Source organism: Rhipicephalus microplus, unplaced genomic scaffold (assembly GCF_043290135.1).
Source record: "Rhipicephalus microplus isolate Deutch F79 unplaced genomic scaffold, USDA_Rmic scaffold_31, whole genome shotgun sequence".
NCBI lineage: Eukaryota > Metazoa > Arthropoda > Arachnida > Ixodida > Ixodidae > Rhipicephalus > Rhipicephalus microplus.
In genome coordinates, this window is record NW_027464604.1 from 5,459,517 (window position 1) to 5,480,000 (window position 20,484).

General features: G+C 40.1%; 1 protein-coding gene across 1 annotated transcript; it reads right to left on the reverse strand.

Annotated features, from left to right (window-relative positions):
• Window positions 1–13,875: 13,875 nt before the first annotated feature.
• LOC142786757 (uncharacterized) lies at window positions 13,876–14,424 on the reverse strand. Its single transcript, XM_075884390.1, has one exon. It carries the CDS (start codon window positions 14,422–14,424, stop codon window positions 13,876–13,878), a length of 549 nt encoding a protein of 182 aa, XP_075740505.1.
• Window positions 14,425–20,484: the final 6,060 nt, after the last annotated feature.

The following is a 20,484-nucleotide window of genomic DNA, read 5'->3' on the forward strand; positions in this document are numbered from 1 at the left end:
ACGATATTTGCATAACCTCACAGTTTTTCACCAACTTATTGCAGTACAGAACGCTGTATCTCGCTAAATGACATCGTTCTTTAAGGTTTCACGATGCTTGCATGCGCTTTAACGAGAATATCACATTATAGCAGTTTCGCACTTGTAACGGTACAACACGCAGTATCTGGCTTGTTCAAGCCGTTTTGTGTACTTTCACAACATTTCACCTATTGCAGTTTCGTACATGCAATAAAACAACACTATCTCGTTAGATGACGTTCTTTTTGGTGGTCTCACGACGCTACATAGCTTAAACTAACATAACTCAAGCTAACCTTCGCACTTCTATCGTTAGAAAACGTTTTACTCGCAACTTTACAATGTTTTCTACAAGATTTTGACGGTTTCATGCGCTTTCACATTAGATATCGTAGTTCCCGACTTGTAATGTTGAAAAACACTACATCTCACTAAGTGACATTGTTTAATGCGGTTTTACGACGGTTGATATCTCAACCTAACCTAACATTCGCACTTGTATCTAAATACGCTCAATTACACTGTTTCGTTCACAATTACGATATTTGCTTGACCTCACAGTTTCTCACAAACTTATTAAAGTACAGAGCGCTGTATCTCGCTAAATGACATCGTTCTTTAAGGTTTCACGATACTTGCATGCGCTTTAACGAGAATATCACAATAAAGCAGTTTCGCACGTGTAACGGCACAAGACGCAGTATCTGGCTAGTTCATGCCATTTTGTGTGCTTTCCCAATATTTCACCTATCGCAGTTTCGTACTCGCAATAAAACAACACTATCTCGTTAGATGACATCGTTTTTGGTGGCTTCGCGACGCTACCTAGCTCAAACTAACCGAACCTTCGCACTTCTATCGTTAGAAAACGTTTTATTCGCTACTTTACAATGTTTTCTACAAGATTACGACGGTTTCATGGGCTTTCACATTAGATATCGCAGTTCCCGACTTGTAATGGTGAAAAACACAGCATCTCACTAAGTGACATTGTTTAATGCGGTTTTAGCGCGGTTCATATCTTAACCTAACCTAACCTTACCTAACCCAACCTAACCTAACCTAACCTAACCAAACCTTACCTAACATCCCTAACCTAACCTAACCTAACCTAACCTAACCAAACCTAACCTAACCTAACCTAACGTAACCTAACCTAACCTAACCTAACCTAACGACGTTTGCAAGCGCTTGCACATTAGATATCGCAGTTCCCGACTTGTAATGGTGAAAAACACTGCATCTCACTAAGTGACATTGTTTAATGCGGTTTTACGACGGTTCATATCTTAACCTAACCTAACATTCGCACTTGCATTAAAAAACGCTATATTACACTGTTTCGTTCACAATTAGGATATTTGCAAAACCTCACAGTTTTTCACCTACTTATTGCAGTACAGAACGCTGTATCTCGCTAAATGACATCGTTCTTTAAGGTTTCACGATGCTTGCATGCGCTTTAACGAGAATATCACAACATAGCAGTTTCGAACTTGTAACGGTACAACACGCAGTATTTGGCTTGTTCATGCCGTTTTGTGTGCTTTCACAACATTTCACCTATCGCAGTTTCGTACTCGCAATAAAACAACACTATCTCGTTAGATGACGTTGTTTTTGGTAGTTTCACGACGCTACCTAGCTTAAACTAACATAACTCAACCTAACATAACCTTCGCACTTCTATCGTTAGAAAATGTTTTACTCGCTACTTTACATTGCTTTCTACAACATTACGACGGTTTCAAGCGCTTTCACATTAGATATCACGGTTCCCAACTTGTAAAGGTGAAAAACACTGCATCTCACTAAGTGACATTGTTTAATGCGGTTTTGCGACGGTTCATACCTTGACCTAACGTAACCTAACCTAACCTAACCTTACCAAACCTAACCTAACCTAACCTAACCCAACCCAACCCAACCTAACCTAACCTAACCTAACCTAAACTAACCTAACCAAACCTAACCAAACCTAACCTAACCTAACTTAACCTAACCTAACGTAACCTAACCTAACCTAACCTATTCTAACGTAACCTAACTTTACCTGACCTAACCTAACCTAACGTAACCTAACCTAACCTAACATAACCTAACGTAACCTAACCTAACCTAACCTAACCTAACGTAACCTAACCTAACCTAACCCAACCTAACCCAACCCAACCCAACAACACCCAACCCAACAACACCCAACCCAACCTAACCTAACCTAACCTTACCTAACCTAACCAAATTATCCTTACCTAACCTAACCTAACGTAACCTAACCTAACCTAACCTAACGTAACCTAACCTAACCTAACGTAACCTAACCTAACCTAACCTAACCTAACCCAACCTAACCTAACCTAACCTAACCTAACCCAACTCAACCCAACCTAACCTAATCTAACCTAACCTAACCTAACCTAACCTAACCTAACCAAACCTAACCTAACCTAACCTAACCTAACGACGGTTGCAAGCGCTTTCACATTAGATATCGCAGTTCCCCACTTTTAATGGTGAAAAACACTGCATCTCACTAATTGACATTGTTTAATGCGGTTTTACGACGGTTCATATCTTAACCTAACCTAACATTCGCACTTGTATCTAAAAACGCTCTATTACACTGTTTTGTTCACAATTACGATATTTGCATAACATCACAGTTTTTCACCAACTTATTGCAGTACAGAACGCTGTATCTCGCTAAATGACATTGTTCTTTAAGGTTTCACGATGCTTGCATGCGCTTTAACGAGAATATCACAATATAGCAGTTTCGCACTTGTAACGGTAGAACACGCAGTATTTGGCTTGTTCATGCCGTTTTGTGTGCTTTCACAACATTTCACCTATCGCAGTTTAATACTCGCTATAAAACAACACTATCTCGTTAGATGACGTCGTTTTTGGTAGTTTCACGACGCTACCTAGCTTAAACTAACCTAACCTAAGCTAACCTTCGCACTTCTATCGTTAGAAAACGTTTTACTCGCAACTTTACAATGTTTTCTACAAGATTACGACGGTTTCATGCGCTTTCACATTAGATATCGTAGTTCCCGACTTGTAATGTTGAAAAACACTACATCTCACTAAGTGACATTGTTTAATGCGGTTTTACGACGGTTGATATATCAACCTAACCTAACATTCGCACTTGTATCTAAAGACGCTCAATTACACTGTTTTGTTCACAATTACGATATTTGCTTGACCTCACAGTTTCTCACCAACTTATTACAGTACAGAACGCTGTATCTCGCTAAATGACATCGTTCATTTAGGTTTCACGATACTTGCATGCGCTTTACCGAGAATATCACAATATAGCAGTTTCGCACTTGTCACGGTAGAACACGCAGTATTTGGCTTGTTCATGCCGTTTTGTGTGCTTTCACAACATTTCACCTATCGCAGTTTAATACTCGCAATAAAACAACACTATCTCGTTAGATGACGTCGTTTTTGGTGGTTTCACGACGCTACGTAGCTTAAACTAACATAACTCAACCTAACATAACCTTCGCACTTCTATCGTTAGAAAACGTTTTACTCGCTACTTTACATTGCTTTCTACAACATTACGACGGTTTCAAGCGCTTTCACATTAGATATCGCAGTTCCCAACTTGTAAAGGTGAAAAACACTGCATCTCACTAAGTGACATTGTTTAATGCGGTTTTACGACGGTTCATACCTTAACCTAACGTAACCTAACCTAACCTAACCCAACCTAACCTAACATAACCTAACCTAACCTAACCTAACCTAACCAAACCTAACCTAACGTAACCTAACCTAACCTAACCTAACGACGTTTGCAAGCGCTTTCACATTAGATATCGCAGTTCCCGACTTGTAATGGTGAAAAACACTGCATCTCACTAAGTGACATTGTTTAATGCGGTTTTACGACGGTTCATATCTTAACCTAACCTAACATTCGTACTTGTATTGAAAAACGCTCTATTACACTGTTTCGTTCACAATTACGATATTTGCATAACCTCACAGTTTTTCACCAACTTATTGCAGTACAGAACGCTGTATCTCGCTAAATGACATCGTTCTTTAAGGTTTCACGATGCTTGCATGCGCTTTAACGAGAATATCACATTATAGCAGTTTCGCACTTGTAACGGTACAACACGCAGTATCTGGCTTGTTCAAGCCGTTTTGTGTACTTTCACAACATTTCACCTATTGCAGTTTCGTACATGCAATAAAACAACACTATCTCGTTAGATGACGTCCTTTTTGGTGGTCTCACGACGCTACATAGCTTAAACTAACATAACTCAAGCTAACCTTCGCACTTCTATCGTTAGAAAACGTTTTACTCGCAACTTTACAATGTTTTCTACAAGATTTTGACGGTTTCATGCGCTTTCACATTAGATATCGTAGTTCCCGACTTGTAATGTTGAAAAACACTACATCTCACTAAGTGACATTGTTTAATGCGGTTTTACGACGGTTGATATCTCAACCTAACCTAACATTCGCACTTGTATCTAAATACGCTCAATTACACTGTTTCGTTCACAATTACGATATTTGCTTGACCTCACAGTTTCTCACAAACTTATTAAAGTACAGAGCGCTGTATCTCGCTAAATGACATCGTTCTTTAAGGTTTCACGATACTTGCATGCGCTTTAACGAGAATATCACAATAAAGCAGTTTCGCACGTGTAACGGCACAAGACGCAGTATCTGGCTAGTTCATGCCATTTTGTGTGCTTTCCCAATATTTCACCTATCGCAGTTTCGTACTCGCAATAAAACAACACTATCTCGTTAGATGACATCGTTTTTGGTGGCTTCGCGACGCTACCTAGCTCAAACTAACCGAACCTTCGCACTTCTATCGTTAGAAAACGTTTTATTCGCTACTTTACAATGTTTTCTACAAGATTACGACGGTTTCATGCGCTTTCACATTAGATATCGCAGTTCCCGACTTGTAATGGTGAAAAACACAGCATCTCACTAAGTGACATTGTTTAATGCGGTTTTAGCGCGGTTCATATCTTAACCTAACCTAACCTTACCTAACCCAACCTAACCTAACCTAACCAAACCTTACCTAACATCCCTAACCTAACCTAACCTAACCTAACCTAACCAAACCTAACCTAACCTAACCTAACGTAACCTAACCTAACCTAACCTAACCTAACGACGTTTGCAAGCGCTTGCACATTAGATATCGCAGTTCCCGACTTGTAATGGTGAAAAACACTGCATCTCACTAAGTGACATTGTTTAATGCGGTTTTACGACGGTTCATATCTTAACCTAACCTAACATTCGCACTTGCATTAAAAAACGCTATATTACACTGTTTCGTTCACAATTAGGATATTTGCAAAACCTCACAGTTTTTCACCTACTTATTGCAGTACAGAACGCTGTATCTCGCTAAATGACATCGTTCTTTAAGGTTTCACGATGCTTGCATGCGCTTTAACGAGAATATCACAACATAGCAGTTTCGAACTTGTAACGGTACAACACGCAGTATTTGGCTTGTTCATGCCGTTTTGTGTGCTTTCACAACATTTCACCTATCGCAGTTTCGTACTCGCAATAAAACAACACTATCTCGTTAGATGACGTTGTTTTTGGTAGTTTCACGACGCTACCTAGCTTAAACTAACATAACTCAACCTAACATAACCTTCGCACTTCTATCGTTAGAAAACGTTTTACTCGCTACTTTACATTGCTTTCTACAACATTACGACGGTTTCAAGCGCTTTCACATTAGATATCACGGTTCCCAACTTGTAAAGGTGAAAAACACTGCATCTCACTAAGTGACATTGTTTAATGCGGTTTTGCGACGGTTCATACCTTGACCTAACGTAACCTAACCTAACCTAACCTTACCAAACCTAACCTAACCTAACCTAACCCAACCCAACCCAACCTAACCTAACCTAACCTAACCTAAACTAACCTAACCAAACCTAACCAAACCTAACCTAACCTAACTTAACCTAACCTAACGTAACCTAACCTAACCTAACCTATTCTAACGTAACCTAACTTTACCTGACCTAACCTAACCTAACGTAACCTAACCTAACCTAACATAACCTAACGTAACCTAACCTAACCTAACCTAACGTAACCTAACCTAACCTAACCCAACCTAACCCAACCCAACCCAACAACACCCAACCCAACAACACCCAACCCAACCTAACCTAACCTAACCTTACCTAACCTAACCAAATTATCCTTACCTAACCTAACCTAACGTAACCTAACCTAACCTAACCTAACGTAACCTAACCTAACCTAACCTAACGTAACCTAACCTAACCTAACCTAACCTAACCCAACCTAACCTAACCTAACCTAACCTAACCTAACCCAACTCAACCCAACCTAACCTAATCTAACCTAACCTAACCTAACCTAACCTAACCAAACCTAACCTAACCTAACCTAACCTAACGACGGTTGCAAGCGCTTTCACATTAGATATCGCAGTTCCCCACTTTTAATGGTGAAAAACACTGCATCTCACTAATTGACATTGTTTAATGCGGTTTTACGACGGTTCATATCTTAACCTAACCTAACATTCGCACTTGTATCTAAAAACGCTCTATTACACTGTTTTGTTCACAATTACGATATTTGCATAACATCACAGTTTTTCACCAACTTATTGCAGTACAGAACGCTGTATCTCGCTAAATGACATTGTTCTTTAAGGTTTCACGATGCTTGCATGCGCTTTAACGAGAATATCACAATATAGCAGTTTCGCACTTGTAACGGTAGAACACGCAGTATTTGGCTTGTTCATGCCGTTTTGTGTGCTTTCACAACATTTCACCTATCGCAGTTTAATACTCGCTATAAAACAACACTATCTCGTTAGATGACGTCGTTTTTGGTAGTTTCACGACGCTACCTAGCTTAAACTAACCTAACCTAAGCTAACCTTCGCACTTCTATCGTTAGAAAACGTTTTACTCGCAACTTTACAATGTTTTCTACAAGATTACGACGGTTTCATGCGCTTTCACATTAGATATCGTAGTTCCCGACTTGTAATGTTGAAAAACACTACATCTCACTAAGTGACATTGTTTAATGCGGTTTTACGACGGTTGATATATCAACCTAACCTAACATTCGCACTTGTATCTAAAGACGCTCAATTACACTGTTTTGTTCACAATTACGATATTTGCTTGACCTCACAGTTTCTCACCAACTTATTACAGTACAGAACGCTGTATCTCGCTAAATGACATCGTTCATTTAGGTTTCACGATACTTGCATGCGCTTTACCGAGAATATCACAATATAGCAGTTTCGCACTTGTCACGGTAGAACACGCAGTATTTGGCTTGTTCATGCCGTTTTGTGTGCTTTCACAACATTTCACCTATCGCAGTTTAATACTCGCAATAAAACAACACTATCTCGTTAGATGACGTCGTTTTTGGTGGTTTCACGACGCTACGTAGCTTAAACTAACATAACTCAACCTAACATAACCTTCGCACTTCTATCGTTAGAAAACGTTTTACTCGCTACTTTACATTGCTTTCTACAACATTACGACGGTTTCAAGCGCTTTCACATTAGATATCGCAGTTCCCAACTTGTAAAGGTGAAAAACACTGCATCTCACTAAGTGACATTGTTTAATGCGGTTTTACGACGGTTCATACCTTAACCTAACGTAACCTAACCTAACCTAACCCAACCTAACCTAACATAACCTAACCTAACCTAACCTAACCTAACCAAACCTAACCTAACGTAACCTAACCTAACCTAACCTAACGACGTTTGCAAGCGCTTTCACATTAGATATCGCAGTTCCCGACTTGTAATGGTGAAAAACACTGCATCTCACTAAGTGACATTGTTTAATGCGGTTTTACGACGGTTCATATCTTAACCTAACCTAACATTCGTACTTGTATTGAAAAACGCTCTATTACACTGTTTCGTTCACAATTACGATATTTGCTTGACCTCACAGTTTCTCACAAACTTATTAAAGTACAGAGCGCTGTATCTCGCTAAATGACATCGTTCTTTAAGGTTTCACGATACTTGCATGCGCTTTAACGAGAATATCACAATAAAGCAGTTTCGCACTTGTAACGGCACAAGACGCAGTATCTGGCTAGTTCATGCCATTTTGTGTGCTTTCCCAATATTTCACCTATCGCAGTTTCGTACTCGCAATAAAACAACACTATCTCGTTAGATGACATCGTTTTTGGTGGCTTCGCGACGCTACCTAGCTCAAACTAACCGAACCTTCGCACTTCTATCGTTAGAAAACGTTTTATTCGCTACTTTACAATGTTTTCTACAAGATTACGACGGTTTCATGCGCTTTCACATTAGATATCGCAGTTCCCGACTTGTAATGGTGAAAAACACAGCATCTCACTAAGTGACATTGTTTAATGCGGTTTTAGCGCGGTTCATATCTTAACCTAACCTAACCTTACCTAACCCAACCTAACCTAACCTAACCTAACCAAACCTTACCTAACATCCCTAACCTAACCTAACCTAACCTAACCTAACCAAACCTAACCTAACCTAACCTAACGTAACCTAACCTAACCTAACCTAACGACGTTTGCAAGCGCTTGCACATTAGATATCGCAGTTCCCGACTTGTAATGGTGAAAAACACTGCATCTCACTAAGTGACATTGTTTAATGCGGTTTTACGACGGTTCATATCTTAACCTAACCTAACATTCGCACTTGCATTAAAAAACGCTCTATTACACTGTTTCGTTCACAATTAGGATATTTGCAAAACCTCACAGTTTTTCACCTACTTATTGCAGTACAGAACGCTGTATCTCGCTAAATGACATCGTTCTTTAAGGTTTCACGATGCTTGCATGCGCTTTAACGAGAATATCACAACATAGCAGTTTCGAACTTGTAACGGTACAACACGCAGTATTTGGCTTGTTCATGCCGTTTTGTGTGCTTTCACAACATTTCACCTATCGCAGTTTCGTACTCGCAATAAAACAACACTATCTCGTTAGATGACGTTGTTTTTGGTAGTTTCACGACGCTACCTAGCTTAAACTAACATAACTCAACCTAACATAACCTTCGCACTTCTATCGTTAGAAAACGTTTTACTCGCTACTTTACATTGCTTTCTACAACATTACGACGGTTTCAAGCGCTTTCACATTAGATATCACAGTTCCCAACTTGTAAAGGTGAAAAACACTGCATCTCACTAAGTGACATTGTTTAATGCGGTTTTACGACGGTTCATACCTTAACCTAACGTAACCTAACCTAACCTAACCTTACCAAACCTAACCTAACCTAACCTAACCCAACCCAACCCAACCTAACCTAACCTAACCTAACCTAAACTAACCTAACCAAACCTAACCAAACCTAACCTAACCTAACTTAACCTAACCTAACGTAACCTAACCTAACCTAACCTATTCTAACGTAACCTAACTTTACCTGACCTAACCTAACCTAACGTAACCTAACCTAACCTAACATAACCTAACGTAACCTAACCTAACCTAACCTAACCTAACGTAACCTAACCTAACCTAACCCAACCTAACCCAACCCAACCCAACAACACCCAACCCAACCTAACCTAACCTAACCTTACCTAACCTAACCAAATTATCCTTACCTAACCTAACCTAACCTAACGTAACCTAACCTAACCTAACCTAACGTAACCTAACCTAACCTAACGTAACCTAACCTAACCTAACCTAACCTAACCCAACCTAACCTAACCTAACCTAACCTAACCCAACTCAACCCAACCTAACCTAATCTAACCTAACCTAACCTAACCTAACCTAACAAAACCTAACGTAACCTAACCTAACCTAACCTAACCAAACCTAACCTAACGTAACCTAACGTAACCTAACCTAACCTAACCTAACCTAACCTAACGACGTTTGCAAGCGCTTTCACATTAGATATCGCAGTTCCCGACTTGTAATGGTGAAAAACACTGCATCTCACTAAGTGACATTGTTTAATGCGGTTTTACGACGGTTCATATCTTAACCTAACCTAACATTCGTACTTGTATTGAAAAACGCTCTATTACACTGTTTCGTTCACAATTACGATATTTGCATAACCTCAACGTTGTGCACCAACTTATTGCAGTACAGAACGCTGTATCTCGCTAAATGACATTGTTCTTTAAGGTTTCACGATGCTTGCATGCGCTTTAACGAGAATGTCACAACATAGCAGTTTCGCACTTGTAACGGTACAACACGCAGTATTTGGCTTGTTCATGCCGTTTTGTGTGCATTCACAACATTTCACCTATCGCAGTTTAATACTCGCAATAAAACAACACTATCTCGTTAGATGACGTCGGTTTTGGTGGTTTCACGACGCTACCTAGCTTAAACTAACATAACTCAACCTAACATAACCTTCGCACTTCTATCGTTAGAAAACGTTTTACTCGCTACTTTACATTGCTTTCTGGAACATTACGACGGTTTCAAGCGCTTTCACATTAGATATCGCAGTTCCCAACTTGTAAAGGTGAAAGACACTGCATCTCACTAAGTGACATTGTTTAATGCGGTTTTGAAGTTTGAAGTTTGAAGTTTATTATTATTAACAGACTGGCGATACATAAAATGAAGAAGACGTTTTACAGACTAGGGTCCCATAGTCCGAAGACTGTAGGGGGACCCACGATGAAGAAAGCATGTAAACAAGTGCAAAGGCAAATGGCAAGACAATGTAATATTAACAAAACAATGCTATAAAGCAACTATAGAAAAATAACGAAGCGATAAAACATAGTAATAATCACAACTTCAACAAATACAATCGCTAAGTCAAAATGCAAAAAGGACAACATAGAATAATTTATAGTGATAGAAGATATAATTTCAAAGTTTTTTTGAATGTATACAAGTTGGATAGAGACTTTATATTTGGTGGAATAGAGTTCCATAATGAAATAGCTGTGAATGACAAAGACTTTATGCCGTAATTAGTGCAAACTCGGGGTAGTAATAAATTTCGCTCCAATGCGAAGCGAGTGCGGTTAGTGTTTATCAATAAGTCACAGTTGATGAGGTCGAAGGGTAGCCGACGGTGAATTATATTAAAGAACAAACAAGTACAATGAAATTCAAATAACCTACCAATACACAGAATATTGTATTGTCTAAGCAAAAAATAGCGTTCGAACGACGAGGGCTGAAAGTGATAATGCGGATTGCTTGGTTCTGTATATGTTGTACAGATGAGATGTACGAGTGATAGGTGTTGGCCCAGGTAATTATGCCATAGTTAAAATGACTATGAATAAATGAGAAGTAGAGCGATAGTAATGCATTAGTGGAAAAATATGGCCTAGCTTTAATCAATGCACGAATACCAAAAGCAGTCTTTTTCTTTATGTCTAATAAGTGTAGACCAAAATTAAGGGTTATGTCTAAACGTACACCGAGAAAAGAAACAGTATCACAAGCATGGATAGTATTAGGACCCATAGTTATAGCAGCAGATGTTAACAAATGTTTATGAGCAGACCTGAAAACCATGAACTGAGTTTTAGAGGGGTTTATCGTTAGATCATTGTTGATGCACCATAAAACTACATCGCTGAGTACAGAGTTTAGTTTTGATATTAAAGATGGAACTGTTTTGGCCTTACATGATACTGTGGTGTCGTCAGCGTACAAAACACAATGTGCAGAGCAAATGACGTCAGGGAGATCATTAATATAAATAATGAATAGGAGGGGGCCAAGAATGGACCCCTGCGGAACACCTTGATTGGTAATCTTAATGTTAGAGTAAGAGCCACCTGTAAAGACCACATTTTTTCGGTTAAACAGGTAACTTTTCAGAAAATTTAAAGCTGGTCCAGTAATACCATAAGAATCTAACTTATTGAAAAGAATGGAGTGATTGAGCGTGTCAAAGGCTTTAGTTAAATCCAAAAAGACTGAACCCGAGAAGTTACCAGTATCAATGGAATGTTTGATGAAGTCTGTCAAAGAAAGCAGAGCAAGGTTAGTGGAGCTTCCATGACGAAAACCAAACTGGGAAGGTTTTATAACATTAAATTTCGAAAGGTAAGAACTAAGACGCTTTACAAACAGTTGTTCAATTAGTTTACTTAATGATGGAAGAATAGAGATAGGCCTATAATTTTTAATATCATCTTTATCGCCTTTCTTGAAAATTGGTATAATTTTTGCACGCTTTAATGAGTCAGGAAAAGAACCTTTAGAAAAAATGAGATTGATTATATGGGTTAAGGGCTGAGAAATTATATGAGCCACCATCTTTAAATGGTGTGCACAAATGTTATCCAGACCGGGAGAAGTATTTTTAAGATTACGAATAGCTGATACTATTTCGTCAGAGGAAGAGGGAAAGAGAAAAAATGAGTGAGGTAAGCGCGGCAAACTAGGTGAAGGAACATTTTTTGAGGAATTGGATGACGAACAAAAATACTCAGAAAACGCATTAGCAATGTCGTCAGAGTGACAATAAGTAGCGTTATGGTGAATGATTTTCGTTATGGGCGAGTTAATTGTAGGCGAATTCAAGAATTCATTGAGCAGTTTCCACTGTTTTTTATGATTATTTTTGTTCTTTATAAATTCCTCATTATAATAGCGTTTCTTGGCAAGTTTTAGCAAAGAGTTAAGAGTATTACAGTAACTTTTATAGCGAAGTGCCAAGGCGATATTAAAGGGTTGTCTCTTAACTTTCCTATAGAGGTTATCCTTCTTTCTGAGACTGGTTAATAAGGCAGATGTCATCCAAGGGCTTTGAGGCTCTTGGTATTTCTTGTTATAAGCAATAGTGTGAGTACTAGAAGAAACAGCTTCTGAGAATAAAGAAGAAAATGTATCAACCGCTGATTGTGGATCAGCTTGCGAGCTAACTTTGGACCAGTCACAGTTTGAAATTGCACTGATGAAATTGTCTTTGTCAAATCGCAGTGCAGTAAAAATTGTGTTGATTTGAGTTATAGGGCTATCAAATGTGATGAAGATGGGATAATGATCGGTAATATCGACATCAACCACCCCGGACACTCTAGGATTAAAGTTACAAAAAGCATGATCCAAAAGAGTGTTAGAGCCACGTGGGTTGGATCTAGTGTACGAATCGATGAGGCACGTTAACCCGTACCCTAGAAGGCAATCATTATAGGCACTTGTAGTTCTTGAATGAGAATCTAATAGGTTAATGTTGATATCGCCTACCAACAATACATTTTTGTTCTCCATTGACAGAGTGTTCAGGACAGTCTCAAGAGCCGATAAGAACTGGATAAATGAGGAGGAAGGTGAGCGATAGATGCAAGCGAGTATTAAATTTTTTTGATTATGAGTAACCTGTGGCTGTTCAATTTCTATCCAAACTGATTCGCAATAGGGGATGGTAATATGAAGGTCCAATCTGCGAATATAATTAATGCCAGAAGAAATGAAAATGGCTGAGCCACCATAGTTGTCAGATGCACGATGACAGTATTCAGATTTGTACGACGTAAAACCATATAGATTAGCATCCACATCGGAAAGCCAGGTTTCTGATATACATATAAATGAAAAAGAGTGTCTGGTAGAGTGAATGAAACTATTAATGTTGTCGTGATTCCTTCGCAAGCTACGTGCATTGAAATGAACTAGAGAGCGTTGATTGTCAGATAGAAACGAAATAAATTCTTCAGCAGAAAAGGACATGATTGACAAGTACTCGTCAAGGACAAAAAAAAAAAAATTAGAAAAAGAGAGAGAGAGAGAGAATTGTCCCTAGAATCGATAACACGCGACTTAGTTGAAAACCCGAAGGTCGTTCTCAGACTTTAAGATGAACACTTTGCTGCTGCTAGTCTGACGAGCCTTAATCTGGCAGTTGTCCGTCCATAAAAACTGCCAGCTCTTCTCCTTCTTAAGAGCTAGTGCCTTAGAAAACAAGCGTTTGTTCTCGACAGTAAGGTGATCATTAACGAACACAGCAGCATCAGTGGAACCAGAAAAGCCAATTTGGCCAGTACGTAGACGGGCTTTGCGAGCCCTACGAACAAACTCGCCTTTCTTCTCGCGGCAACAAAAGCGAGCGATAATGTTCTTCTCCTTAGACTTTGTGGCCACACGATGGACAACGTCCAAGTCAGAGGGAGAAACAGAGCAGCCGATGGCATTGCCAATGGTTTTCACGATTGCAAGGCAATCTTCATTTTGCGTGACCGGAACACCCTTTATCTCAACATTATTCAGTCGAGAATACTGTTCTAGATCAGCAACTTTTTTTTCCAACGCCTCATTTTTTGCGGAGAGTGCGCGGTTCGCAGTCACCAGCTCGTCCTGCCTCACCCTCATGTCATCAAAAACATCACTTAAGTGCTGAACACTTTCCGCCAGAGTTGCGCATTGATCAAGGCCGAGTTCATGTAGCTTGTTAGAACACTTAGAAACAAGGTCTGCAACCACACGTTCAAGCCTACCATCGAACAGACTTTCGAGCGCGTCTATTCGCTTAGCAAGCTCGGTATTAGTAGGCATAGTGCAGTATACAATGTAACAACTTGGCAAAAGCAGCAGTCACGGCTAAGAATTAAAAAAAAAATAAGAAAAGACAACTTGAATACCACAAACCTGCACAAAGAATGCGTAGTTTTAGATGCGAGTCAACCAGCCGTAACGCTGCTTGCCAAATGAAGACGAAGCACTTGCGACGTCCTTATATAGGCCTGAAGGGGCAGGCACCAAGCGCTGCTCGGTAACAGATCTCGTGGCAGCACGATAAATGCGGGCGTCGGATCTCGTCGATGAATTCAACGATAAAAACGCTGATTCGAAGAGCAGACTGCGCCGGCGCACTAAATCCTGTCGAAAACCACGCTGGCCCAGAAGAAACAGGCCGCTACGGCAGCGACGGGAACAGGCTGCGACGGAAACTTGCTGAAAATCTGCACAAAGAATGCGTAGTTTTTAGATGCGAGTCAACCAGCCGTAACGCTGCTTGCCAAATGAAGACGAAGCACTTGCGACGTCCTTATATAGGCCTGAAGGGGCAGGCACCAAGCGCTGCTCGGTAACAGATCTCGTGGCAGCACGATAAATGCGGGCGTCGGATCTCGTCGATGAATTCAACGATAAAAACGCTGATTCGAAGAGCAGACTGCGCCGGCGCACTAAATCCTGTCGAAAACCACGCTGGCCCAGAAGAAACAGGCCGCTACGGCAGCGACGGGAACAGGCTGCGACGGAAACTTGCTGAAAATCTGCACAAAGAATGCGTAGTTTTTAGATGCGAGTCAACCAGCCGTAACGCTGCTTGCCAAATGAAGACGAAGCACTTGCGACGTCCTTATATAGGCCTGAAGGGGCAGGCACCAAGCGCTGCTCGGTAACAGATCTCGTGGCAGCACGATAAATGCGGGCGTCGGATCTCGTCGATGAATTCAACGATAAAAACGCTGATTCGAAGAGCAGACTGCGCCGGCGCACTAAATCCTGTCGAAAACCACGCTGGCCCAGAAGAAACAGGCCGCTACGGCAGCGACGGGAACAGGCTGCGACGGAAACTTGCTGAAAATCTGCACAAAGAATGCGTAGTTTTTAGATGCGAGTCAACCAGCCGTAACGCTGCTTGCCAAATGGCAAGCAGCGTTACGGCTGGTTGACTCGCATCTTGGCTGGTTGACTCGCTGGTTGACTCGCGTTTTACGACGGTTCATACCTTAACCTAACGTAACCTAACCTAACCTAACCCAACCTAACCTAACATAACCTAACCTAACCTAACCTAACCAAACCTAACCTAACGTAACCTAACCTAACCTAACCTAACCTAACGACGTTTGCAAGCGCTTTCACATTAGATATCGCAGTTCCCGACTTGTAATGGTGAAAAACACTGCATCTCACTTAGTGACATTGTTTAATGCGGTTTTACGACGGTTCATATCTTAACCTAACCTAACATTCACACTTGTATCTAAAGACGCTCAATTACACTGTTTCGTTCACAATTACGATATTTGCTTGACCTCACAGTTTCTCACAAACTTATTAAAGTACAGAACGCTGTATCTCGCTAAATGACATCGTTCTTTAAGGTTTCACGATACTTGCATGCGCTTTAACGAGAATATCACAATAAAGCAGTTTCGCACTTGTAACGGCACAAGACGCAGTATCTGGCTAGTTCATGCCATTTTGTGTGCTTTCCCAATATTTCACCTATCGCAGTTTCGTACTCGCAATAAAACAACACTATCTCGTTAGATGACATCGTTTTTGGTGGCTTCGCGACGCTACCTAGCTCAAACTAACCGAACCTTCGCACTTCTATCGTTAGAAAACGTTTTATTCGCTACTTTACAATGTTTTCTACAAGATTACGACGGTTTCATGCGCTTTCACATTAGATATCGCAGTTCCCGACTTGTAATGGTGAAAAACACAGCATCTCACTAAGTGACATTGTTTAATGCGGTTTTAGCGCGGTTCATATCTTAACCTAACCTAACCTTACCTAACCCAACCTAACCTAACCTAACCTAACCAAACCTTACCTAACATCCCTAACCTAACCTAACCTAACCTAACCTAACCTAACCAAACCTAACCTAACCTAACCTAACCTAACGTAACCTAACCTAACCTAACCTAACCTAACCTAACTACGTTTGCAAGCGCTTGCACATTAGATATCGCAGTTCCCGACTTGTAATGGTGAAAAAGACTGCATCTCACTAAGTGACATTGTTTAATGCGGTTTTACGACGGTTCATACCTTAACCTAACGTAACCTAACCTAACCTAACCTTACCAAACCTAACCTAACCTAACCTAACCCAACCCAAACCAACCTAACCTAACCTAACCTAACCTAAACTAACCTAACCAAACCTAACCAAACCTAACCTAACCTAACTTAACCTAACCTAACGTAACCTAACCTAACCTAACCTATTCTAACGTAACCTAACTTTACCTGACCTAACCTAACCTAACGTAACCTAACCTAACCTAACATAACCTAACGTAACCTAACCTAACCTAACCTAACCTAACGTAACCTAACCTAACCTAACCCAACCTAACCCAACCCAACCCAACAACACCCAACCCAACAACACCCAACCCAACCTAACCTAACCTAACCTTACCTAACCTAACCAAATTATCCTTACCTAACCTAACCTAACCTAACGTAACCTAACCTAACCTAACCTAACGTAACCTAACCTAACCTAACGTAACCTAACCTAACCTAACCTAACCTAACCCAACCTAACCTAACCTAACCTAACCTACCCCAACTCAACCCAACCTAACCTAATCTAACCTAACCTAACCTAACCTAACAAAACCTAACCTAACCTAACCTAACCTAACCTAACGACGTTTGCAAGCGCTTTCACATTAGATATCGCAGTTCCCGACTTGTAATGGTGAAAAACACTGCATCTCACTAAGTGACATTGTTTAATGCGGTTTTACGACGGTTCATATCTTAACCTAACCTAACATTCGTACTTGTATTGAAAAACGCTCTATTACACTGTTTCGTTCACAATTACGATATTTGCATAACCTCAACGTTGTGCACCAACTTATTGCAGTACAGAACGCTGTATCTCGCTAAATGACATTGTTCTTTAAGGTTTCACGATGCTTGCATGCGCTTTAACGAGAATATCACAATATAGCAGTTTCGCACTTGTAACGGTAGAACACGCAGTATTTGGCTTGTTCATGCCGTTTTGTGTGCATTCACAACATTTCACCTATCGCAGTTTAATACTCGCAATAAAACAACACTATCTCGTTAGATGACGTCGTTTTTGGTGGTTTCACGACGCTACCTAGCTTAAACTAACATAACTCAACCTAACATAACCTTCGCACTTCTATCGTTAGAAAACGTTTTACTCGCTACTTTACATTGCTTTCTGGAACATTACGACGGTTTCAAGCGCTTTCACATTAGATATCGCAGTTCCCAACTTGTAAAGGTGAAAAACACTGCATCTCACAAAGTGACATTGTTTAATGCGGTTTTACGACGGTTCATACCTTAACCTAACGTAACCTAACCTAACCTAACCCAACCTAACATAACATAACCTAACCTAACCTAACCTAACCAAACCTAACCTAACGTAACCTAACCTAACCTAACCTAACCTAACGACGTTTGCAAGAGCTTTCACATTAGATATCGCAGTTCCCGACTTGTAATGGTGAAAAACACTGCATCTCACTTAGTGACATTGTTTAATGCGGTTTTACGACGGTTCATATCTTAACCTAACCTAACATTCACACTTGTATCTAAAGACGCTCAATTACACTGTTTCGTTCACAATTACGATATTTGCTTGACCTCACAGTTTCTCACCAGCTTATTACAGTACAGAACGCTGTATCTCGCTAAATGACATCGTTCTTTAAGGTTTCACGATACTTGCATGCGCTTTACCGAGAATGTCACAACATAGCAGTTTCGCACTTGTAACGGTACAACACGCAGTATTTGGCTTGTTCATGCCGTTTTGTGTGCTTTCACAACATTTTACCTATCGCAGTTTCGTACTCGCAATAAAACAACACTATCTCGTTAGATGACGTTCTTTTTGGTGGTCTCACGACGCTACATAGCTTAAACTAACATAACTCAAGCTAACCTTCGCACTTCTATCGTTAGAAAACGTTTTACTCGCAACTTTACAATGTTTTCTACAAGATTACGACGGTTTCATGCGCTTTCACATTAGATATCGTAGTTCCCGACTTGTAATGTTGAAAAACACATCTCACTAAGTGACATTGTTTAATGCGGTTTTACGACGGTTGATATCTCAACCTAACCTAACATTCGCACTTGTATCTAGATACGCTCAATTACACTGTTTCGTTCACAATTACGATATTTGCTTGACCTCACAGTTTCTCACCAACTTATTACAGTACAGAACGCTGTATCTCGCTAAATGACATCGTTCTTTAAGGTTTCAAGATACTTGCATGCGCTTTAACGAGAATATCACAATAAAGCAGTTTCGCACTTGTAACGGCACAAGACGCAGTATCTGGCTAGTTCATGCCATTTTGTGTGCTTTCCCAATATTTCACCTATCGCAGTTTCGTACTCGCAATAAAACAACACTATCTCGTTAGATGACATCGTTTTTGGTGGTTTCACGACGCTACCTAGCTCAAACTAACCGAACCTTCGCACTTCTATCGTTAGAAAACGTTTTATTCGCTACTTTACAATGTTTTCTACAAGATTACGACGGTTTCATGCGCTTTCACATTAGATATCGCAGTTCCCGACTTGTAATGGTGAAAAACACAGCATCTCACTAAGTGACATTGTTTAATGCGGTTTTAGCGCGGTTGATATCTTAACCTAACCTAACCTTACCTAACCCAACCTAACCTAACCTACCCTAACCAAAACTTACCTAACATACCCTAAGCTGACCTAACCTAACCTAACCTAACCAAACCTAACCTAACCTAACCTAACCTAACGACGTTTTCAAGCGCTTTCACATTAGATATCGCAGTTCCCGACTTGTAATGGTGAAAAACACTGCATCTCACTAAGTGACATTGTTTAATGCGGTTTTACGACGGTTCATATCTTAACCTAACCTAACATTCGCACTTGTATTAAAAACGCTCTATTACACTGTTTCGTTCACAATTAGGATATTTGCATAACCTCACAGTTTTTCACCAACTTATTGCAGTACAGAACGCTGTATCTCGCTAAATGACATCGTTCTTTAAGATTTCACGATGCTTGCATGCGCTTCAACGAGAATATCACAACATAGCAGTTTCGCACTTGTAACGGTACAACACACAGTATTTGGCTTGTTCATTGCGTTTTGTGTGCTTTCACAACATTTCACCTATCGCAGTTTCGTACTCGCAATAAAACAACACTATCTCGTTAGATGACGTTGTTTTTGGTAGTTTCACGACGCTACCTAGCTTAAACTAACATAACTCAACCTAACATAACCTTCGCACTTCTATCGTTAGAAAACGTTTTACTCGCTACTTTACATTGCTTTCTACAACATTACGACGGTTTCAAGCGCTTTCACATTAGATATCACAGTTCCCAACTTGTAAAGGTGAAAAACACTGCATCTCACTAAGTGACATTGTTTAATGCGGTTTTACGACGGTTCATACCTTAACCTAACGTAACCTAACCTAACCTAACCTAACCTTACCTAACCTAACCTAACCTAACCTAACCAACCCAACCCAACCTAACCTAACCTAACCTAACCTAAACTAACCTAACCCAACCTAACCTAACCTAACCTAACCTAACCCAACCTAACCCAACCCAACCCAACCTAACCTAACCAAAGCTAACCTAACCTAACCTAACCAAACCTA